The sequence below is a fragment of the Gymnoscopelus microlampas genome, assembly GCF_963454915.1.
Source record: "Gymnoscopelus microlampas genome assembly, contig: SCAFFOLD_25, whole genome shotgun sequence".
Lineage (NCBI taxonomy): Eukaryota > Metazoa > Chordata > Actinopteri > Myctophiformes > Myctophidae > Gymnoscopelus > Gymnoscopelus microlampas.
The window spans coordinates 98,766-123,696 of record NW_028155862.1 but is presented as its reverse complement, the minus strand read 5'-3'; the positions used below and the strand labels follow the sequence as shown (position 1 = coordinate 123,696).

At 41.2% G+C, this 24,931-nt stretch overlaps 3 protein-coding genes across 10 annotated transcripts; all 3 read left to right on the top strand.

Moving 5' to 3' along the window:
- The first annotated feature begins 1,472 nt into the window (after positions 1 to 1,472).
- On the top strand, positions 1,473 to 9,592 carry LOC311041204 (acyl-CoA desaturase-like). Of its 4 annotated transcripts, XR_014600368.1 has the most exons (7): positions 1,478 to 1,599; positions 2,419 to 2,707; positions 4,034 to 4,164; positions 4,660 to 4,865; positions 5,199 to 5,431; positions 6,192 to 6,363; positions 9,457 to 9,530. XR_014600368.1 is itself a non-coding variant. In XM_084086108.1 (6 exons), the coding sequence occupies exons 2-6, from the start codon at positions 2,446 to 2,448 to the stop codon at positions 9,546 to 9,548; spliced, it is 924 nt and encodes a 307-aa protein (XP_083942234.1). In that variant the 5' UTR covers positions 1,473 to 1,599; positions 2,406 to 2,445; the 3' UTR covers positions 9,549 to 9,592. The 4 variants fall into 4 exon arrangements, 3 of the variants coding, with proteins under 3 accessions (XP_083942234.1, XP_083942233.1, XP_083942235.1); XM_084086108.1 differs by lacking the exon at positions 6,192 to 6,363 and having other exon boundaries at positions 1,473 to 1,599; positions 2,406 to 2,707; positions 9,457 to 9,592; XM_084086107.1 differs by lacking the exon at positions 6,192 to 6,363 and having other exon boundaries at positions 9,457 to 9,592.
- LOC311041208 (perforin-1-like) lies at positions 9,574 to 12,337 on the top strand (the record flags this gene model as incomplete). The annotated part of the gene is made up of 3 exons (XM_084086116.1): positions 9,574 to 10,043; positions 10,706 to 11,352; positions 12,291 to 12,337. The coding sequence occupies 3 exons, from the start codon at positions 9,574 to 9,576 to the stop codon at positions 12,335 to 12,337; spliced, it is 1,164 nt and encodes a 387-aa protein (XP_083942242.1).
- Positions 12,338 to 13,443: 1,106 nt separating this feature from the next.
- On the top strand, positions 13,444 to 24,931 carry LOC311041206 (acyl-CoA desaturase-like). Of its 5 annotated transcripts, none has more exons than XR_014600370.1 (7): positions 13,444 to 13,570; positions 14,377 to 14,678; positions 17,092 to 17,222; positions 17,718 to 17,923; positions 18,257 to 18,489; positions 22,495 to 23,081; positions 23,756 to 24,931. XR_014600370.1 is itself a non-coding variant. In XM_084086114.1 (6 exons), exons 2-6 carry the CDS (start codon positions 14,417 to 14,419, stop codon positions 19,274 to 19,276), a joined length of 879 nt encoding a protein of 292 aa, XP_083942240.1. In that variant the 5' UTR covers positions 13,449 to 13,570; positions 14,390 to 14,416; the 3' UTR covers positions 19,277 to 19,509. The 5 variants fall into 5 exon arrangements, 2 of the variants coding, with proteins under 2 accessions (XP_083942240.1, XP_083942239.1); XR_014600371.1 differs by having other exon boundaries at positions 13,449 to 13,570; positions 14,390 to 14,678; XR_014600372.1 differs by lacking the exons at positions 22,495 to 23,081; positions 23,756 to 24,931 and adding exons at positions 19,230 to 19,401; positions 21,525 to 21,679 and having other exon boundaries at positions 13,449 to 13,570; positions 14,390 to 14,678.

The following is a 24,931-nucleotide window of genomic DNA, read 5'->3' as shown; positions in this document are numbered from 1 at the left end:
GGGCTACAATATCAACGGGGACTGGTGGCTTACACCAGAGATATTAGTGGGGGGCTGTGAATGTGTCATTTTTTGTTTTCATTTCATACTCATGTGAAAGTGCATGCAATGAGCTTGTCAGCTCATTGCATGAATATGCATCAATATTTGCCTCTGAGATGTAGTGGAGTAGAAGTAAAAGTATTGGAATTTGGAGATACTGAAGTAAAGTACAAATACCTCAAAAGTGTACTTAAGTAGCCTACAGTACTTGATGAGCACATGTACTTAGTTACTTTCCACCACCACTGAGTGTTAGTGGAAACTCATAATAACAACACTGACTCTGCAGACCCAGAGACCAGACCCACCAGACCAGCCCCAGCGGTGGTTGCTTGACAACCAACGGCGGGCCAATCGCAGCGCGACAGGCCTGCCATCCCTCGGGGCCATGGGATGGGATGCTGGCAGCGAATGAATAAACCGGTGAACAGCAGATAAAAGGACAGCCAATGAGACGCGTCGTAAGGTGGGCATCGAGTAGGGTTGCCATGTCCGCTTATTATAGGCTACTTTGGGCTCCCCCCCTGTAAAGTTGCTTCTAAATATTGGTATCTTGCGGTTTTCTTGCCTTTTTTTGCAAACTGATAATAAAGTATTCAATCAATCAATCAATCAATCAATCAATGTTGCTTAAACCAGTGGTTCTCAAACATTTTCATGGCAAGGAAGGACACCCAGATTAATTATATTTGTCTGCAGACCGGCCCCCCATCTGAAAATATTTTAACAACCCAATACATACAAGATTTGTGTTGTTATGTTTCAAAAACATTCCAAAATGACCTCTTTTTTAAGAAATATTTATTTTTTGGGGGGAAATAGCACAAGCTCACAACGCGTCGCAACGCATTGTGAGCTTGTAGATCTGCTATTTTCAACTAGCTGTAGCATATATAGTCCCTTATTTTGGGCTTGTTTTCATTGAGCTCCACTGATCTCACTCAACCCAGATTCAGCACAAGCGGGGTTAAATTCATTCTACTGCTAATATGCCACCAAAATGTGGAATTGATGATGAATTGAGTACAAAGAAAGGACCCCAATGGAAACAAGCCATATAGTGCTTTCTTGGGTTTAAAATCCTCTTAACAGACCTTGTATTGAACTGTGCTTGTCTTTGCAAACTGTTAATAAAGTATTCAATCAATCAATCAATCAATCAATCAATCAATCAATCAATCAATTAAGCCCTACCAAGAGTGTGATTCCTTACTCTCCTTCAAAACCACCATAAAAGAGCATCTGCCTGCAAATGGTAACTGGTCTGGTCCTATTAACGTCTAAGCTTAACACCAGGAAATGCAAACTGTTAATAAAGTATTAAATCAATCAAAAAAAACCTGGTTGGCAGTGGTTGCTTATTTCTCATGCAATCTGGCAACACTGCCCGCTTGTCCAATCGCTGCCAGACGAGCCGCACTTCATCTAATTCTCACACAGATGCAACATCAGCAGCAGTCCGTTTATTTCCTCTTCTGTAAGTCGTAGTTTTGGTGGCAACATAACTTAATACCACTCATTAAAAAACCCTTCAACCCTCGTCAAAGTCTACATCTGGTGAGTATGAATTAATAGGCGTGGGTGGCTGGCTGCGCGTTTCCTATATTCGATTTTTCCCTGTAAATATAAATATTATGCTTATGCAACAGCATCATCACGTTCCATCCTGTCTGTCTCCATGCAGTGTTGCCATGTCCGCTTATTAGACGCGACTTTGGGGCTTGTTTTTGTCGCGTACACGTAAATTATTGGTTGTTGCGGCTATTTTTTTGGGCTTGTTTCTAAAGTGTAGTTGCTTATTTGGGGCTTGTTTCCTATTGTTGTTTAAACCAGTGGTTCTCACATATTTTCATGTCAAGGACCCCCAGATTAATATGTAATCGTCCGCACATCCATCCCCAATTCCCCATCTAAAAAGATTTTGTAACAGGGACACCAGCCCCCCATGCAAGATTTTGTGTTCATTTATTCCACATTTCCCCTTCTTTTTTTCCCTCCCATGATTTTATTTAAATAGCAGCTCTACAAGCTCTATTTTCAAATGGCGCTCAGGTGGCCTATAATAGTCGCTTCTTTTGGGCTTGTTTTCATAGACCTGGTTGCTTATTTTCCTCGCTGAATCTGGCAACACTGTCTCCAAGCCCAGGCAAAGCAGCAGCACTGCAATTAATGCAGACGTGCTTTTGTAACCGTATGGTCTTGACAAAGGATCTGATATAATAACAACATATATGTCGTTTTTTTTTTTTTTAAATAATATATATATAAAAATCTAATGTAAAAAAATATAAAATATATATTAAAAAAATATATACAAATATAAAAATATATGTCGTTTTTTATTTGTTTTTTATTTTCTATAGATTTTTTTTGCAGACAATATTATTAGCAGCCAAACCAACCATGACGGAGGCTGAGAGCTCAGATTATCCGGTGAAGCGCATCATCAGGTCCAGCATCAGCAACGGGAATAGTAAGGTTGTTTCAGAGCCGACGACACAGACAGAAGATGATGCCTTTGACCACGCATACCAGGAGAAAGAAGGCCCCAAACCTCAACGCATCATGGTCTGGAAGAATGTCATCCTAATGACTTTATTGCACGTAGGAGCTGCCTATGGCGTTTCACAAGTCCCTGCAGCAGCTCCATTGACCTTGGTTTGGTGTAAGTATTGAGTAAAGTAGTGGTTCTCAAAGTGGGGTCCGGGGACCCCCAGGGATACTTGAGGGGGTTCTAGGGGGTCCCCAGCTAAATGATAGATTAGGAACCAAATGGACCATTATGGGTCTGTAACTCTGAGAGTGTACAAATGGAACCAAATGGACCCTGACGGGTCCATTTGGTTCCATTTATACACTCTCAGAGTTAAGTTAACATTGATTTTACAACATGAATTGGGGTCCCGAGATAGAAATGCCATTAAATGTGGTTCCGTAGCCCTAATGCATGTCAAACTGGGGGCCCTTAAAATGTATCTTTTCAAATGGGGGTCCGCGGGCTAATAAGTGTCCATTTGGGGGTCCTTGACATGAAAAAGTTTGAGAACCACTGAATGGTTCTCAACCTTTTCAGGCCACACCACCCCCCAAAATAATCATATTCTACAAGCTCACTCACAACGCCAAAGCATATCTTTAAGTCTGTGTGTGCAGATGTGGTCGAATAACGTCGAGGAGGGGTTAAATAATATTTTAGAAGCCATAAAGTCACAGCTCTAACGTTATGTCATAATATGGCTTCAAAAGACACCAGCCCACTTTCTACCAGGTGGTTATAGGCTAATCGTGAAGAGTGGTTTGCCTGCATTTTTGTGCAGAATCCCAAGAGTGTGAGGGTTTGGAATCATGTAAAGTCACGCCGGCTGCCACATGTCCCAACGTGCGAGAACGCTGCGAAGGTCCGAGGGCTCGATCACCACCGCTTTCAGCTAGAATTGAACCTTAGAATGGCTGTATCCATGGTTATACCCATGTGTCCTAGGACCGAGCACCGACATTATCACAGTTTAACCCAAGACCGGGAAAGCCTATACGTTGTTATACCTTTAAAACCGGGAAATGACATTTTCGATGTTGCTTTGTATATGTATTTTGAATAAAAGATTTAAGATTTTCAGAAAACCTAGGTTAGGATTTAGAAGGCATTTTTAAAATCGGCCTCAGATCTAAATGGGTTAATGACACAAGATGCCCCCCCTTAACTCATGTAATTACTCAATTACATTCACCGGCTTCGAACTCATTTGTGAATAGTCTGGAGTAATTGATACTATTTCCCTTTTCACTGATCGCTGGTTGAAAAGCATCGCTCCAATTAGTTCCTTGTACACCCAGATGTCGACTTTAGTAGTCATGTGTTGACGCCCCCACAAATTCATTTTTGCACAGTGAGTCATCCAAGTACAATAAACGATTCATGCCATGGGGTGTGAATGTGCGAGAAAGTTATTATAGTGTTGTTTGATGACGAACTCCTTTGTTTCTCCCGCAGCTGTGTTTTGCTTTTTGGTAAGTGCTTTAGGAGTGACGGCAGGAGCTCATCGACTGTGGAGCCACAGATCTTATAAGGCCTCAGTGCCCCTAAGAATCTTCCTTGCTCTTGCTAACTCCATGGCCTTCCAGGTAACTGCAGAGCGTTAAAGGGATGTTTCACTTTCAAACATGTCTTTTTTTTTTGGTAAATTCATTTTTTTAATTTTCCCAGAAAATGATATAAAATTTATAATATATAAAATGAATGAAAAAAGTAATTGAAAAAACACAAATGTCAGTCACCAGAACCAAGGACGGGTGTTTTCGATGAATCTATCATGGTTAAAATGGAGTTTGAAGTTTCAATGGGTTTATATAGGAAGGGGGCGTGTCTGATAAATTGAATATCAAATATCTAAATACTGAATCAAGCAACTTAAAAACTGTATGCCCACGAAAGCCTGAGTAGACGTTTAAATGACCCCAAACACGTTAAAAGTGAAATATCCCTTTAAGGTCACAGACAGTCATAACATGCACACACGCACAGTTGGAAGTAACAGTATAATGGCAGTTATCATAACAGCGTAAGTACCATCTTGACTGCACAGTGTATGTAATCTTTGTCTTTGCATCAACCCACAGAATGATATCTTTGAATGGGCTCGAGACCACAGGGTTCACCACAAATATTCAGAGACCGATGCTGACCCTCACAACGCCACCCGGGGCTTCTTTTATGCCCACATTGGCTGGTTGTTGGTGCGCAAGCATCCCGACGTCATTGAAAAGGGAAAAAAGTTGGAGCTCAGCGACCTAAAGGCTGACAAAGTTGTGATGTTTCAAAGGAAGTAAGTGCATTTAAATCAGTCAAGTGGAAGTATTTAAGTCTAAACGGCTTCAATCTGTTTTTAGCATTCCTTCCTTTTCTTTTTGTAGCGTTGTTGATTTAACCTGTTTTGTATTAGAAAATGTAAAGGGTTAAGAAAATGGGAAGGGGCCCATTGGTAGATTGACATAGAAGAATACCAGTTGTAAAGTGTATGCCATTCACTTACATCAGAGCTTAAATACAAGCACATTATATGTACACTGTCAGTCCTGAGGGAATTAAACTAAAACAAATTCCACTTAGGAAAATAATAAGTACATGGGTTTGAACTCCATCCGTTTCCCCTCTATAGGTATTACAAGCCGTCTGTGTTGCTCCTGTGCTTTGGCCTCCCCATGTTCGTGCCTTGGTACCTGTGGGGAGAGACACTATGGGTGGCATACTTCGTCCCAGCTCTGCTGAGGTACACCTTGGTTCTGAACGCCACCTGGCTGGTCAACAGCGCTGCTCACATGTGGGGGAACAGACCCTATGACCAAAACATCAACCCCAGGGAGAACAAGTTTGTCGCGTTCAGCGCCATAGGTATGAACGTTCACCACTCAAGCCCTAGTTCATTCTTAACCCATAGAGCCCGGGAAAGCATCATTTGTGTCATTTTAAGATTTCTTCGGCTATTCAAAAATAGCAGATCTACAAGCTCATAGCGCGGCACTCTCTGTGCCGCGCTATGAGCTTGTAGATCTGCTATCTTTGAAAAATCGTCAAAATGTGTGCAAATCTTGGAATACACATATATTTTTAAAGCGAACATTTGTAAAATATTTAGTTCCAGGGACGCCAGAATCAAAGATTGGAGTTACAAATGCCCACTTAAAAAAAATAATCTAAAAAAGTAGATCTACAAGCTCATAGTGCGGCACTCGGTGCCACGCTATGAGCCAGGTTGAAAGTGATTAAGTTACAGTCTATAGTATAGAGACAATTAAACAATGATTACTATAGGCCCCTTTTGTTCTTACGTCATGAATGATTGAGGCAAAACAAAGGAATATTGGATTGGAGGCAAACATGTATCACCTCAGAAAGGTAGTAAAGTTATTTGGTAGTAGGTTAGGTACTCGCCATCTTTAACGTGTCATCTGGCTGTGTTGTTGGGTTCCAAAATTAAAGGAGTAAATGGCTCCATCTTGAGAAATTATCACATATAAACTCACGTCACCAGGCTTTGGAAAGCCTGGTTTATGTTCCAAACAAACCAGTCTGATGCGGTCTAGAGCCCGCCTACTAGCCTGTAATTTGCAGACAGACATAAAGGCACATAACGTTTCCATATCTGCTCTAGACCCAGACCGGATCTGTAATCTACAAAGCGAATTGAGCCAAGTGTAACCGCATAACAGCTGCCACTGCTGGTCAAATAAATTGAAGACAACTAATGGTTAAATATAAAGATATAAAACAAAAGGATTGGACATGAGGCGGTGCTTGTGTTTCTAGCACACACTTCAAATCAGGTAAGGTTTACATAAAAGTATTGTATGTTGTAGGTATGGAATGGATATAAGGTTTGTCATGCCTATTCATCAGAAGTTGATTGGGTAACTAAGGAATATAGGTGTTTTCTCTCAGAACTCAGCCAAGTAGCGCATGATGTGTGTCAGGTGTGTGTTCAAGAAGGTACAGTAACAAGATACAATAGGTGGGCACCTCAGTGTTAAATTGGCTTTTTTTTCTCCAAAATGTAAAGAATATATATATTTGGAAAATGTTTTTAAGCAAATTAAAGTATACATGATTAGAACAAGCTTAAACATTCGACAATTAAGGTCCAATATTTCTACAATTGCTACAAATTGCTACACAACCTGTATATCCAGTCATTTTGGGGCATAAACAAGAAGTTGAAGGGTACATGTTGTACATGTATACTTTACATTACTAAGACCAATTAACATTAACATTTTGGACAAAATTGCCGATTTTACATCGAGGTGCCCAGATGTCCCTAGTGCCCACCCATCCTGTATCCGTGTTGGTATCCATGTATTGATTGTCTAACGTGTACAGCTAATGTTTTGCCTCCACTTAGGCTGCGGCCACTGAAAATGGAAGTGCTGTCGTAAAAAACAACATTCATTATGCTTGAATAACGATTAAAGCTTCAGAGCCACCTTAGGGGGGACTCATTAGTGTTCATTTAACTCTGAGAGTGTACAAATGGAACCAAATGGACCCGTTCCATTTGTACACTCTCAGAGTTACAGAGACACATAAGGGTCAATTGGGTTCCTAACTATTAATTTGGCTGAGGACCCCCTGGAACCCCCTCAAGGACCAATGGTGGTCCCCGGACCACTGGTTGAAAACCACTGGTATAGAGTTATATGGTGCAAGCAAGCATACATACCTCAGTCCTCAGGCGCAGGTGTGCCTACTTTACTGTTAGCCTACTATCTCCTTCTCTGAGCCTGTGAAGCAAATACACAAACTAATCATTAATAGGAGGCTGAAGAGAAGATTGTACTGAATTATATGTAGACTCAAAGACAAACACTTGTATGCCAATAGCTTACAGAGTGGCTATTCGGCTAGTTTGAAATAATAATATTAATATTAATATTAATATTCATAATATTTGAATTCCACATTAAAGGATATTTCACTTTCAAATAAAATAAACATTACAAAAAGATATGGAAAATAAATGAAAAGATAATGGAAAAATCACGGCCCCCTCAAGCATTAGAATGTTTCACTAAAGGGTGAGGGGGGCGTGATTATTATTTGAAAGTAAAATATCCCTTTAAGTTTACAAAGTACTTGACAGAAACTGATATGATATGAAATGATATTGGGTTTAATACAAATAATATATACAAAATAATAATAAGTAAAACAGTAAATAAAAAAATACATAGAACATGTAAAAACATAAAACCAGGGACTCCCTTTAATGCATCCATAGGCCTAGTTAAAAACAACTGTAACTAGATGTGTTTTAGCTATGTTAACTTTTCTTTCATGAATACAATAATATTTTTGTCCAATTGGTATGGTAGAGTATGTGCACAATATAATTGGGGTGGTTGTATTTTGTCTCCCTGCTCTTTTATTGAGAGTATTTGAGACATTTAGATCATGTCAAAGGTCATGTCTCACCTAGAAACAGGATCTGACGACAACTTTTTTCCTGATGGTCAAGATTCAATTTATCCCCTGAGCTGGCTTTATTAGCTCAATGGTAATACAAATTCAGCACTTGCGCTGTAAACCGGGTTCAAATCCGAGGTTGAAGAGGAAAGTTACATCGTGCTCCATGCGTGCTTTAAGTTTGTTTATGAAACTTGGTGTGTTGATGACTCTAAGGTTTTCAGCAAGATAATTCCAGAGTTTGGAGCCATAGCTATAGCTAGCCTACTGACTTTACTAAATGATCAGTAAATCTCTTTTTTTCCCCTTCTTCTTCGATCGCTGTACATTTGCACATGTGTGTGCCACCATCCTCTTTACCCATCATCCACCTTCCATCAAGATCATTTAATCGCTAAAACCTATACATTCCTCATCCTTGCTAAACCACTGTAGGCTTATACTGTCACAGGTGCATCTTCACTTTCATTCTCCTGTGTTCCTCCAGGGGGCTTGAACTTTGCCTGTCTTGGTTTTCAATGCAGAAGCAGCTTTAATAACAGTATGTCAGTCTCAAATTGAAAGTCTCAACTAAAGAATCACAGGAGGCAGATGGAAGGTGAGTGTAGAATTATCCGAGCTTTTCAGCAGGGAAGTTTGCGTATAATTATTGCCATGTTATATGTGTGTATTTTTCTGCTTACTTAAAATTGTATAAACTAAAGTTTAGTAGAAAAGGTCAAAACAAATGCAGATTGTGAGGGCCACGGCTCTGGCCTGTGGTCTCGGCTCCAAAGCAGAGGATGTGACGTGGGGTTTGCATGAGAGAAACAGGTGTTGATTGATTAGATCAGATAAGGACAGTAGCCACTGTTAGAGCACAGTGCAGGAGCCTGAGTTGCGTCATGTAAGACAGTACCAAGTCACGTGATTAATCAACAGAAGGTTTCACCCACATGGGTAGACCAAACCCATATAAATAGAGTGGATGCTCACTAGTCAGTACGAAGTGTCCTGCAGGCATCAGTGTTACTAGTTGACAGGGTGTCATTGGTGCGTTCGTCATTTTCCATTGCGAGCTCCGAGAGACTGACGGTAAGAATTGAGTGTTTACACGACGATAAATGTATGAATTTCTGATATGTTTTTTTAGTTTTGTGTGTATATTCAAGTGATTTTCTTTTGGGTGACTTACTCACTGTAGCTGTTAATTTGGGACCCTGAGTGAGTCACTAATATTCATCCATAGTAGCCTACATTTTATTCTTATATCTGTTAATGTTTGATTAACCATTAACGAGCTTTGGTTAACGGTTATGAAAAAACATTAAAAGGGTCATCCTGTAGAACCAACCATCTAATTTTACATTGGAACATGTAATACAGTATGTTCCAGGGGCCACAAGAAAGCTCAGCTATTATCAATGACCAGACTAAGTGCATTTTGTAGTAAAGTAACAGGTACCAATTTCTTTTAGTGAGACCTTGTAGACTGCTGGAGGCAAAAGACAATGGTGACCTCAGTCATGTGTCACACCCTGATGACCCTGGGTTTCCTGATCATTTCTAACCTCGATGCCATCGATGGAGCTTTCATGTGCCGCGCAGGTACCCTGGAAGAATGTCACACTCTCCCGTTCGTACCGGGGCACGACCAAGCGGGAGAGGGCTACGATGTGGTGAAGCTGGAGCCTACTGGTGCTTATGTGTTTGAAGTCAACAAATACCTGAGCCCAACAAGCTCCTGCACGATTTGTACTAATCCTCTGATGGACGACCAGTTCCAGAAGCTTCCTCACTACATGGCAGACTGGCACACTCACTCGGACCGTTGCAAGAGTGTAAATCAGACCTTTTCCTCGCTTACCTCTGCGGTGCAGAGTGCCAGTTCTGTGATAATGAATAACTGGCGTCTGGGGCTAGAACTGCCGGTCAAAGGGGGTGGGTTGAAGGGTGAGGTGCAGATGGCGGGCAGTAAGTCTAAGGTGCAAAGCTTTTCATCCTCTTCTTTCCAGTCAGAGAAAACTTCTCTCAACGTCAACCAGTTCCACTGCAAACACTACAGGTCAGATCATGTTTTTTGCTCTTTGCTTGTTCTATCTAAAGTCATTAGGGCTGATCCAAGATCATCCCCATGTCTCTCCATCGTCTTTAATCACTTAAACCCTATATAAATGAAAATCTTTATTTCGAACATGTTAAAATTAGACAACCAAGTCAAAAAATGTAATATATGCAATATAATAAAAAATACAAAACAAATCAAAAACAAGCCTCAGGCAACAAAATACTATAATTCTACATGTTGAAAAAGGAGACGTCAAGCGGCATCGCTTGATGTGTACATTTTCACATATACCAACATGGTATACTGTACATTTAAATCTTTCACCACAGAGAAATTAAACAGATAATTAAATAATGTAATAATGTAATTCATATATAATTATCTAAAATGATAATATACACCCTACCCTCCTTATCTTGTGTATTATATTCAATTTCTTATAAAACGTATACATTTGGCGCGAATCACTACACACAGAATACTTATTTATTTATTTATTTATTTATTTATTAGTTATTGAGTAGTTGTGGTGCTCAATGAATACGTTTAACGTTAAGGTAACAGAACACTTGAGGACACAAACTGTACAACGACTAACAACTAACCATACCATATTTCAAAGCTAATGAAACATGCCATCCTTCTCCTTCATACTGTAGATGTCGAGTGCCCAACAGAAGTCCTCTGTCAGTGCAGTTCCAGCAAGACATCCAGTCTCTTCCACTGGAGAACATGGCCAACACTACTGAGGCATACCGCAGCTTCATTGAGATCTATGGGACGCACTACATTCGTCTGGTGGACCTGGGGGGTCGAATGAACAAAGTGACGACCATAGACACTTGTCTGGCCACCCTGAATACTGTCACTGTAGGTCAGGTGGAGCACTGCATGAACATGGGGATCATGGTTGGGCAGGGGCTCGTGAAACTGGCCCAAGTGGCCCCCAACATGACTAGTGAGGCATGTAGAAAGATTCTCAACAACCGCGACACTGTGACAAATGACGAAAACGGTTTTCTTAAGCATATGACTGAGGTGGTTGGAGGAAACGGCTGGAGCGGAGAGTTTTCTCTGACGACAGAGGACTCGGCCGGCTTCACAAAATGGAAGGACAGCCTTAAAACGTCGCCTGACATATTGTCTTTCAATCTGTCGCCACTGCACGAGTTGGTTGCAGACGCAAAGATTAAGTCCAACCTGCGAAAAGCCATTAGAGAGTATATAATTGATAATGGCATTCAAACAAATGATCCACAGATGATACACAGCTGCCCTCTCCCGACTGCTGCTCCCCCTGGGAGGGGTCATGCCTTTTTTTGCTTTTATTTTAATGTTGTTTTATGCTTTTGCTTTTCTTTTTTTTTGGCTTCATTGTTAAATTAGTTGTACTTTTCTGCCTACTCTGTGTAGAGTTTGCATGTTCTCCCCGTGTCTCCTAGGGTAGTTAATACCCTCACAAAAACATGTAGTAATCCTGGTCGCTATACCGCCTCCCCCATGACAGCCGGGGCGCCTGATGGAGGGGAAGGGAACTGGTTGGAATAACGTGTTCCTTCCACACGCTACGTCCTACCGAGGAAACTCCCCCCTTTCAGGTGACAAGAAGGTCAGTTGGCTCTCATGCATTGAACGAAGCATAAGCTCGGCCCTGGCCTCCCTAGGCTGTGGGGGACTGGTGTAGCGCTGGTGTAGGGCTGGTGTAGTGCCCAGGATCACTTAGGAAATTGGCACCGGGTGAAAAAAATGGGTTACAAAAATCGCGGGATAAAAATGTAAAGAAAAAAAAAATGGTTGTACTTCTTCTGTGATTATATTCTTTCTCTGTAAAGAACTTTGAGCTGCATTTCATGTCATGAAAGGTGCTATACAAATAAAGTTTATTATTATTATCACACAGTTGTCGTTGGAGAGGGCTACAATATCAACGGGGACTGGTGGCTTACACCAGAGATATTAGTGGGGGGCTGTGAATGTGTCATTTTTTGTTTTCATTTCATACTCATGTGAAAGTGCATGCAATGAGCTTGTCAGCTCATTGCATGAATATGCATCAATATTTGCCTCTGAGATGTAGTGGAGTAGAAGTAAAAGTATTGGAATTTGGAGATACTGAAGTAAAGTACAAATACCTCAAAAGTGTACTTAAGTAGCCTACAGTACTTGATGAGCACATGTACTTAGTTACTTTCCACCACCACTGAGTGTTAGTGGAAACTCATAATAACAACACTGACTCTGCAGACCCAGAGACCAGACCCACCAGACCAGCCCCAGCGGTGGTTGCTTGACAACCAACGGCGGGCCAATCGCAGCGCGACAGGCCTGCCATCCCTCGGGGCCATGGGATGGGATGCTGGCAGCGAATGAATAAACCGGTGAACAGCAGATAAAAGGACAGCCAATGAGACGCGTCGTAAGGTGGGCATCGAGTAGGGTTGCCATGTCCGCTTATTATAGGCTACTTTGGGCTCCCCCCCTGTAAAGTTGCTTCTAAATATTGGTATCTTGCGGTTTTCTTGCCTTTTTTTGCAAACTGATAATAAAGTATTCAATCAATCAATCAATCAATCAATCAATGTTGCTTAAACCAGTGGTTCTCAAACATTTTCATGGCAAGGAAGGACACCCAGATTAATTATATTTGTCTGCAGACCGGCCCCCCATCTGAAAATATTTTAACAACCCAATACATACAAGATTTGTGTTGTTATGTTTCAAAAACATTCCAAAATGACCTATTTTTTAAGAAATATTTATTTTTTGGGGGGAAATAGCAGAGTTACAAGCTCACAACGCGTCGCAACGCATTGTGAGCTTGTAGATCTGCTATTTTCAACTAGCTGTAGCATATAGTCCCTTATTTTGGGCTTGTTTTCATTGAGCTCCACTGATCTCACTCAACCCAGATTCAGCACAAGCGGGGTTAAATTCATTCTACTGCTAATATGCCACCAAAATGTGGAATTGATGATGAATTGAGTACAAAGAAAGGACCCCAATGGAAACAAGCCATATAGTGCTTTCTTGGGTTTAAAATCCTCTTAACAGACCTTGTATTGAACTGTGCTTGTCTTTGCAAACTGTTAATAAAGTATTCAATCAATCAATCAATCAATCAATCAATCAATCAATCAATCAATCAATCAATTAAGCCCTACCAAGAGTGTGATTCCTTACTCTCCTTCAAAACCACCATAAAAGAGCATCTGCCTGCAAATGGTAACTGGTCTGGTCCTATTAACGTCTAAGCTTAACACCAGGAAATGCAAACTGTTAATAAAGTATTAAATCAATCAAAAAAAACCTGGTTGGCAGTGGTTGCTTATTTCTCATGCAATCTGGCAACACTGCCCGCTTGTCCAATCGCTGCCAGACGAGCCGCACTTCATCTAATTCTCACACAGATGCAACATCAGCAGCAGTCCGTTTATTTCCTCTTCTGTAAGTCGTAGTTTTGGTGGCAACATAACTTAATACCACTCATTAAAAAACCCTTCAACCCTCGTCAAAGTCTACATCTGGTGAGTATGAATTAATAGGCGTGGGTGGCTGGCTGCGCGTTTCCTATATTCGATTTTTCCCTGTAAATATAAATATTATGCTTATGCAACAGCATCATCACGTTCCATCCTGTCTGTCTCCATGCAGTGTTGCCATGTCCGCTTATTAGACGCGACTTTGGGGCTTGTTTTTGTCGCGTACACGTAAATTATTGGTTGTTGCGGCTATTTTTTTGGGCTTGTTTCTAAAGTGTAGTTGCTTATTTGGGGCTTGTTTCCTATTGTTGTTTAAACCAGTGGTTCTCACATATTTTCATGTCAAGGACCCCCAGATTAATATGTAATCGTCCGCACATCCATCCCCAATTCCCCATCTAAAAAGATGTTGTAACAGGGACACCAGCCCCCCATGCAAGATTTTGTGTTCATTTATTCCACATTTCCCCTTCTTTTTTTCCCTCCCATGATTTTATTTAAATAGCAGCTCTACAAGCTCTATTTTCAAATGGCGCTCAGGTGGCCTATAATAGTCGCTTCTTTTGGGCTTGTTTTCATAGACCTGGTTGCTTATTTTCCTCGCTGAATCTGGCAACACTGTCTCCAAGCCCAGGCAAAGCAGCAGCACTGCAATTAATGCAGACGTGCTTTTGTAACCGTATGGTCTTGACAAAGGATCTGATATAATAACAAAATATATGTCGTTTTTTTTTTTTTTAAATAATATATATATAAAAATCTAATGTAAAAAAATATAAAATATATATTAAAAAAATATATACAAATATAAAAATATATGTCGTTTTTTATTTGTTTTTTATTTTCTATAGATTTTTTTTGCAGACAATATTATTAGCAGCCAAACCAACCATGACGGAGGCTGAGAGCTCAGATTATCCGGTGAAGCGCATCATCAGGTCCAGCATCAGCAACGGGAATAGTAAGGTTGTTTCAGAGCCGACGACACAGACAGAAGATGATGCCTTTGACCACGCATACCAGGAGAAAGAAGGCCCCAAACCTCAACGCATCATGGTCTGGAAGAATGTCATCCTAATGACTTTATTGCACGTAGGAGCTGCCTATGGCGTTTCACAAGTCCCTGCAGCAGCTCCATTGACCTTGGTTTGGTGTAAGTATTGAGTAAAGTAGTGGTCCGGGGACCCCCAGGGATACTTGAGGGGGTTCTAGGGGGTCCCCAGCTAAATGATAGATTAGGAACCAAATGGACCCTTATGGGTCTGTAACTCTGAGAGTGTACAAATGGAACCAAATGGACCCGTCAGGGTCCATTTGGTTCCATTTGTACACTCTCAGAGTTAAGTTAACATTGATTTTACAACATGAATTGGGGTCCCGAGATAGAAATGCCATTAAATGTGGTTCCGTAGCCCTAATGCATGTCAAACTGGGGGCCCTTAAAATGTATCTTTTCAAATGGGGGTCCGCGGGCTAATAAGTGTCCATTTGGGGGTCCTTGACATGAAAAAGTTTGAGAACCACTGAATGGTTCTCAACCTTTTCAGGCCACACCACCCCCCAAAATAATCATATTCTACAAGCTCACTCACAACGCCAACGCATATCTTTAAGTCTGTGTGTGCAGATGTGGTCGAATAACGTCGAGGAGGGGTTAAATAATATTTTAGAAGCCATAAAGTCACAGCTCTAACGTTATGTCATAATATGGCTTCAAAAGACACCAGCCCACTTTCTACCAGGTGGTTATAGGCTAATCGTGAAGAGTGGTTTGCCTGCATTTTGCCGTGAGGCGTAAAATTTCCATAGGACGTGGTTAACTCGACTATTGTGGTCAAATCTGACACAAGTTTGTTTCTTAGTAGACTGACAGCAAATGGGGAGAGAGATGGGTAGTGACACGCAGCTCAGGTCTTCGGGAACGGGATCGAACCTGCGACACGCTGTCAGGCTGGCATTGCAGCCTATACACGAATCCACGGAGCGCTGCCCTGTAGGTGGCGCCGCCATTGCTGCGGTGTCAGACTCGATCAGCTGCTGCTGCGCGGTGTCAGTCAGCTGCAGTCACTGACTGCTCACGTTACTCTTTTACCTGGTTTTTACTAACTTTACAAAGATGTACAGAAAATCGGGATGAACCTGTGTAGTTTATGGCTGCTCCAACAGCCAAGCAGGTAAAGAGTAACGTGAACAGACGGACAGAACCGCAGCAGCAGCTGACTGAGTTTGACACCGCAGCAATGGCGGCGCCACCTACAGGGCAGTGCTCTGTGGATTCGTGTATAGGGTGCCTGGACCGCCACGCTGCGGACCAGGCCTAAATCTGACACGAGTTTGATCAGAGTCCTGGCCTGAAGACAAGCCAATTTTGAATCCTATCATGGTGCCTCCCACTGGTGGCACTATGATACTTTTACAAACTGATCCTAGCATCTGCCTCAAATTTGGCCAGCAAAGCCTTTAAGACCTCTATGATGTGACATTGTGAAGGGCTTGAGTTTTCGTGGAATGGTATCGTGGTGACACGGCAAATTTGCATGCTCATTGTACTGTAATGTGGATATCCGCAACATCAAAACAACACGCCTGTTAATTACAGCTTGTTATAGACATTATTGTGCACTTCACGACACTGAAACAGGAACTTGGCTGTTCCTATTTAAGCGTCCAGTTGTTGTTTTACCAATGACTGGTGATTTCTGATATTCTTATTTAGCTGCTGCTCAGAGGTATCTTTGTCTATTTCTGCCCTTTCAGGTGTCATGTCTGATTGAACCGTTATACAGGATTTTGTTCTCCATGTACAAAACATTACTTTTTTTTAAAGTAGAATTCACATCCACCTACAGTACGTGTGGTTCTTAGGACACGGCAGTCTGCTCCTTTGTGCAGAATCCCAAGAGTGTGAGGGTTTGGAATCATGTAAAGTCACGCCGGCTGCCACATGTCCCAACGTGCGAGAACGCTGCGAAGGTCCGAGGGCTCGATCACCACCGCTTTCAGCTAGAATTGAACCTTAGAATGGCTGTATCCATGGTTATACCCATGTGTCCTAGGACCGAGCACCGACATTATCACAGTTTAACCCAAGACCGGGAAAGCCTATACGTTGTTATACCTTTAAAACCGGGAAATGACATTTTCGATGTTGCTTTGTATATGTATTTTGAATAAAAGATTTAAGATTTTCAGAAAACCTAGGTTAGGATTTAGAAGGCATTTTTAAAATCGGCCTCAGATCTAAATGGGTTAATGACACAAGATGCCCCCCCTTAACTCATGTAATTACTCAATTACATTCACCGGCTTCGAACTCATTTGTGAATAGTCTGGAGTAATTGATACTATTTCCCTTTTCACTGATCGCTGGTTGAAAAGCATCGCTCCAATTAGTTCCTTGTACACCCAGATGTCGACTTTAGTAGTCATGTGTTGACGCCCCCACAAATTCATTTTTGCACAGTGAGTCATCCAAGTACAATAAACGATTCATGCCATGGGGTGTGAATGTGCGAGAAAGTTATTATAGTGTTGTTTGATGACGAACTCCTTTGTTTCTCCCGCAGCTGTGTTTTGCTTTTTGGTAAGTGCTTTAGGAGTGACGGCAGGAGCTCATCGACTGTGGAGCCACAGATCTTATAAGGCCTCAGTGCCCCTAAGAATCTTCCTTGCTCTTGCTAACTCCATGGCCTTCCAGGTAACTGCAGAGCGTTAAAGGGATGTTTCACTTTCAAACATGTCTTTTTTTTTTGGTAAATTCATTTTTTTCATTTTCCCAGAAAATGATATAAAATTTATAATATATAAAATGAATGAAAAAAGTAATTGAAAAAACACAAATGTCAGTCACCAGAACCAAGGACGGGTGTTTTCGATGAATCTATCATGGTTAAAATGGAGTTTGAAGTTTCAATGGGTTTATATAGGAAGGGGGCGTGTCTGATAAATTGAATATCAAATATCTAAATACTGAATCAAGCAACTTAAAAACTGTATGCCCACAAAAGCCTGAGTAGACGTTTAAATGACCCCAAACACGTTAAAAGTGAAATATCCCTTTAAGGTCACAGACAGTCATAACATGCACACACGCACAGTTGGAAGTAACAGTATAATGGCAGTTATCATAACAGCGTAAGTACCATCTTGACTGCACAGTGTATGTAATCTTTGTCTTTGCATCAACCCACAGAATGATATCTTTGAATGGGCTCGAGACCACAGGGTTCACCACAAATATTCAGAGACCGATGCTGACCCTCACAACGCCACCCGGGGCTTCTTTTATGCCCACATTGGCTGGTTGTTGGTGCGCAAGCATCCCGACGTCATTGAAAAGGGAAAAAAGTTGGAGCTCAGCGACCTAAAGGCTGACAAAGTTGTGATGTTTCAAAGGAAGTAAGTGCATTTAAATCAGTCAAGTGGAAGTATTTAAGTCTAAACGGCTTCAATCTGTTTTTAGCATTCCTTCCTTTTCTTTTTGTAGCGTTGTTGATTTAACCTGTTTTGTATTAGAAAATGTAAAGGGTTAAGAAAATGGGAAGGGGCCCATTGGTAGATTGACATAGAAGAATACCAGTTGTAAAGTGTATGCCATTCACTTACATCAGAGCTTAAATACAAGCACATTATATGTACACTGTCAGTCCTGAGGGAATTAAACTAAAACAAATTCCACTTAGGAAAATAATAAGTACATGGGTTTGAACTCCATCCGTTTCCCCTCTATAGGTATTACAAGCCGTCTGTGTTGCTCCTGTGCTTTGGCCTCCCCATGTTCGTGCCTTGGTACCTGTGGGGAGAGACACTATGGGTGGCATACTTCGTCCCAGCTCTGCTGAGGTACACCTTGGTTCTGAACGCCACCTGGCTGGTCAACAGCGCTGCTCACATGTGGGGGAACAGACCCTATGACCAAAACATCAACCCCAGGGAGAACAAGTTTGTCGCGTTCAGCGCCATAGGTATGAACGTTCACCACTCAAGCCCTAGTTCATTCTTAACCCATAGAGCCCGGGAAAGCATCATTTGTGTCATTTTAAGATTTCTTCGGCTATTCAAAAATAGCAGATCTACAAGCTCATAGCGCGGCACTCTCTGTGCCGCGCTATGAGCTTGTAGATCTGCTATCTTTGAAAAATCGTCAAAATGTGTGCAAATCTTGGAATACACATATATTTTTAAAGCGAACATTTGTAAAATATTTAGTTCCAGGGACGCCAGAATCAAAGATTGGAGTTACAAATGCCCACTTAAAAAAAATAATCTAAAAAAGTAGATCTACAAGCTCATAGTGCGGCCCTCGGTGCCACGCTATGAGCCAGGTTGAAAGTGATTAAGTTACAGTCTATAGTATAGAGACAATTAAACAATGATTACTATAGGCCCCTTTTGTTCTTACGTCATGAATGATTGAGGCAAAACAAAGGAATATTGGATTGGAGGCAAACATGTATCAAACATGGTAGTAGGTTAGGTACTCGCCATCTTTAACGTGTCATCTGGCTGTGTTGTTGGGTTCCAAAATTAAAGCAGTAAATGGCTCCATCTTGAGAAATTATCACATATAAACTCACGTCACCAGGCTTTGGAAAGCCTGGTTTATGTTCCAAACAAACCAGTCTGATGCGGTCTAGAGCCCGCCTACCAGCCTGTAATTTGCAGACAGACATAAAGGCACATAACGTTTCCATATCTGCTCTAGACCCAGACCGGATCTGTAATCTACAAAGCGAATTGAGCCAAGTGTAACCGCATAACAGCTGCCACTGCTGGTCAAATAAATTGAAGACAACTAATGGTTAAATATAAAGATATAAAACAAAAGGATTGGACATGAGGCGGTGCTTGTGTTTCTAGCACACACTTCAAATCAGGTAAGGTTTACATAAAAGTATTGTATGTTGTAGGTATGGAATGGATATAAGGTTTGTCATGCCTATTCATCAGAAGTTGATTGGGTAACTAAGGAATATAGGTGTTTTCTCTCAGAACTCAGCCAAGTAGCGCATGATGTGTGTCAGGTGTGTGTTCAAGAAGGTACAGTAACAAGATACAATAGGTGGGCACCTCAGTGTTAAATTGGCTTTTTTTTCTCCAAAATGTAAAGAATATATATATTTGGAAAATGTTTTTAAGCAAATTAAAGTATACATGATTAGAACAAGCTTAAACATTCGACAATTAAGGTCCAATATTTCTACAATTGCTACAAATTGCTACACAACCTGTATATCCAGTCATTTTGGGGCATAAACAAGAAGTTGAAGGGTACATGTTGTACATGTATACTTTACATTACTAAGACCAATTAACATTAACATTTTGGACAAAATTGCCGATTTTACATCGAGGTGCCCAGATGTCCCTAGTGCCCACCCATCCTGTATCCGTGTTGGTATCCATGTATTGATTGTCTAACGTGTACAGCTAATGTTTTGCCTCCACTTAGGCTGCGGCCACTGAAAATGGAAGTGCTGTCGTAAAAAACAACATTCATTATGCTTGAATAACGATTAAAGCTTCAGAGCCACCTTAGGGGGGTCTCATTAGTGTTCATTTAACTCTGAGAGTGTACAAATGGAACCAAATGGACCCGTTCCATTTGTACACTCTCAGAGTTACAGAGACACATAAGGGTCAATTGGGTTCCTAACTATTAATTTGGCTGAGGACCCCCTGGAACCCCCTCAAGGACCAATGGTGGTCCCCGGACCACTGGTTGAAAACCACTGGTATAGAGTTATATGGTGCAAGCAAGCATACATACCTCAGTCCTCAGGCGCAGGTGTGCCTACTTTACTGTTAGCCTACTATCTCCTTCTCTGAGCCTGTGAAGCAAATACACAAACTAATCATTAATAGGAGGCTGAAGAGAAGATTGTACTGAATTATATGTAGACTCAAAGACAAACACTTGTATGCCAATAGCTTACAGAGTGGCTATTCGGCTAGTTTGAAATAATAATATTAATATTAATATTAATATTCATAATATTTGAATTCCACATTAAAGGATATTTCACTTTCAAATAAAATAAACATTACAAAAAGATATGGAAAATAAATGAAAAGATAATGGAAAAATCACGGCCCCCTCAAGCATTAGAATGTTTCACTAAAGGGTGAGGGGGGCGTGATTATTATTTGAAAGTAAAATATCCCTTTAAGTTTACAAAGTACTTGACAGAAACTGATATGATATGAAATGATATTGGGTTTAATACAAATAATATATACAAAATAATAATAAGTAAAACAGTAAATAAAAAAATACATAGAACATGTAAAAACATAAAACCAGGGACTCCCTTTAATGCATCCATAGGCCTAGTTAAAAACAACTGTAACTAGATGTGTTTTAACTATGTTAACTTTTCTTTCATGAATACAATAATATTTTTGTCCAATTGGTATGGTAGAGTATGTGCACAATATAATTGGGGTGGTTGTATTTTGTCTCCCTGCTCTTTTATTGAGAGTATTTGAGACATTTAGATCATGTCAAAGGTCATGTCTCACCTAGAAACAGGATCTGACGACAACTTTTTTCCTGATGGTCAAGATTCAATTTATCCCCTGAGCTGGCTTTATTAGCTCAATGGTAATACAAATTCAGCACTTGCGCTGTAAACCGGGTTCAAATCCGAGGTTGAAGAGGAAAGTTACATCGTGCTCCATGCGTGCTTTAAGTTTGTTTATGAAACTTGGTGTGTTGATGACTCTAAGGTTTTCAGCAAGATAATTCCAGAGTTTGGAGCCATAGCTATAGCTAGCCTACTGACTTTACTAAATGATCAGTAAATCTCTTTTTTTCCCCTTCTTCTTCGATCGCTGTACATTTGCACATGTGTGTGCCACCATCCTCTTTACCCATCATCCACCTTCCATCAAGATCATTTAATCGCTAAAACCTATACATTCCTCATCCTTGCTAAACCACTGTAGGCTTATACTGTCACAGGTGCATCTTCACTTTCATCCTCCTGTGTTCCTCCAGGGGGCTTGAACTTTGCCTGTCTTGGTTTTCAATGCAGAAGCAGCTTTAATAACAGTATGTCAGTCTCAAATTGAAAGTCTCAACTAAAGAATCACAGGAGGCAGATGGAAGGTGAGTGTAGAATTATCCGAGCTTTTCAGCAGGGAAGTTTGCGTATAATTATTGCCATGTTATATGTGTGTATTTTTCTGCTTACTTAAAATTGTATAAACTAAAGTTTAGTAGAAAAGGTCAAAACAAATGCAGATTGTGAGGGCCACGGCTCTGGCCTGTGGTCTCGGCTCCAAAGCAGAGGATGTGACGTGGGGTTTGCATGAGAGAAACAGGTGTTGATTGATTAGATCAGATAAGGACAGTAGCCACTGTTAGAGCACAGTGCAGGAGCCTGAGTTGCGTCATGTAAGACAGTACCAAGTCACGTGATTAATCAACAGAAGGTTTCACCCACATGGGTAGACCAAACCCATATAAATAGAGTGGATGCTCACTAGTCAGTACGAAGTGTCCTGCAGGCATCAGTGTTACTAGTTGACAGGGTGTCATTGGTGCGTTCGTCATTTTCCATTGCGAGCTCCGAGAGACTGACGGTAAGAATTGAGTGTTTACACGACGATAAATGTATGAATTTCTGATATGTTTTTTTAGTTTTGTGTGTATATTCAAGTGATTTTCTTTTGGGTGACTTACTCACTGTAGCTGTTAATTTGGGACCCTGAGTGAGTCACTAATATTCATCCATAGTAGCCTACATTTTATTCTTATATCTGTTAATGTTTGATTAACCATTAACGAGCTTTGGTTAACGGTTATGAAAAAACATTAAAAGGGTCATCCTGTAGAACCAACCATCTAATTTTACATTGGAACATGTAATACAGTATGTTCCAGGGGCCACAAGAAAGCTCAGCTATTATCAATGACCAGACTAAGTGCATTTTGTAGTAAAGTAACAGGTACCAATTTCTTTTAGTGAGACCTTGTAGACTGCTGGAGGCAAAAGACAATGGTGACCTCAGTCATGTGTCACACCCTGATGACCCTGGGTTTCCTGATCATTTCTAACCTCGATGCCATCGATGGAGCTTTCATGTGCCGCGCAGGTACCCTGGAACAATGTCACACTCTCCCGTTCGTACCGGGGCACGACCAAGCGGGAGAGGGCTACGATGTGGTGAAGCTGGAGCCTACTGGTGCTTATGTGTTTGAAGTCAACAAATACCTGAGCCCAACAAGCTCCTGCACGATTTGTACTAATCCTCTGATGGACGACCAGTTCCAGAAGCTTCCTCACTACATGGCAGACTGGCACACTCACTCGGACCGTTGCAAGAGTGTAAATCAGACCTTTTCCTCGCTTACCTCTGCGGTGCAGAGTGCCAGTTCTGTGATAATGAATAACTGGCGTCTGGGGCTAGAACTGCCGGTCAAAGGGGGTGGGTTGAAGGGTGAGGTGCAGATGGCGGGCAGTAAGTCTAAGGTGCAAAGCTTTTCATCCTCTTCTTTCCAGTCAGAGAAAACTTCTCTCAACGTCAACCAGTTCCACTGCAAACACTACAGGTCAGATCATGTTTTTTGCTCTTTGCTTGTTCTATCTAAAGTCATTAGGGCTGATCCAAGATCATCCCCATGTCTCTCCATCGTCTTTAATCACTTAAACCCTATATAAATGAAAATCTTTATTTCGAACATGTTAAAATTAGACAACCAAGTCAAAAAATGTAATATATGCAATATAATAAAAAATACAAAACAAATCAAAAACAAGCCTCAGGCAACAAAATACTATAATTCTACATGTTGAAAAAGGAGACGTCAAGCGGCATCGCTTGATGTGTACATTTTCACATATACCAACATGGTATACTGTACATTTAAATAAACATTTAAATCTTTCACCACAGAGAAATTAAACAGATAATTAAATAGTGTAATAATGTAATTCATATATAATTATCTAAAATGATAATATACACCCTACCCTCCTTATCTTGTGTATTATATTCAATTTCTTATAAAACGTATACATTTGGTGCGAATCACTACACACAGAATACTTATTTATTTATTTATTTATTTATTTATTAGTTATTGAGTAGTTGTGGTGCTCAATGAATACGTTTAACGTTAAGGTAACAGAACACTTGAGGACACAAACTGTACAACGACTAACAACTAACCATACCATATTTCAAAGCTAATGAAACATGCCATCCTTCTCCTTCATACTGTAGATTTCGAGTGCCCAACAGAAGTCCTCTGTCAGTGCAGTTCCAGCAAGACATCCAGTCTCTTCCACTGGAGAACATGGCCAACACTACTGAGGCATACCGCAGCTTCATTGAGATCTATGGGACGCACTACATTCGTCTGGTGGACCTGGGGGGTCGAATGAACAAAGTGACGACCATAGACACTTGTCTGGCCACCCTGAATACTGTCACTGTAGGTCAGGTGGAGCACTGCATGAACATGGGGATCATGGTTGGGCAGGGGCTCGTGAAACTGGCCCAAGTGGCCCCCAACATGACTAGTGAGGCATGTAGAAAGATTCTCAACAACCGCGACACTGTGACAAATGACGAAAACGGTTTTCTTAAGCATATGACTGAGGTGGTTGGAGGAAACGGCTGGAGCGGAGAGTTTTCTCTGACGACAGAGGACTCGGCCGGCTTCACAAAATGGAAGGACAGCCTTAAAACGTCGCCTGACATATTGTCTTTCAATCTGTCGCCACTGCACGAGTTGGTTGCAGACGCAAAGATTAAGTCCAACCTGCGAAAAGCCATTAGAGAGTATATAATTGATAATGGCATTCAAACAAATGATCCACAGATGATACACAGCTGCCCTCTCCCGACTGCTGCTCCCCCTGGGAGGGGTCATGCCTTTTTTTGCTTTTATTTTAATGTTGTTTTATGCTTTTGCTTTTCTTTTTTGCTTCATTGTTAAATTAGTTGTACTTTTCTGCCTACTCTGTGTAGAGTTTGCATGTTCTCCCCGTGTCTCCTAGGGTAGTTAATACCCTCACAAAAACATGTAGTAATCCTGGTCGCTATACCGCCTCCCCCATGACAGCCGGGGCGCCTGATGGAGGGGAAGGGAACTGGTTGGAATAACGTGTTCCTTCCACACGCTACGTCCTACCGAGGAAACTCCCCCCTTTCAGGTGACAAGAAGGTCAGTTGGCTCTCATGCATTGAACGAAGCATAAGCTCGGCCCTGGCCTCCCTAGGCTGTGGGGGACTGGTGTAGCGCTGGTGTAGGGCTGGTGTAGTGCCCAGGATCACTTAGGAAATTGGCACCGGGTGAAAAAAATGGGTTACAAAAATCGCGGGATAAAAATGTAAAGAAAAAAAAAATGGTTGTACTTCTTCTGTGATTATATTCTTTCTCTGTAAAGAACTTTG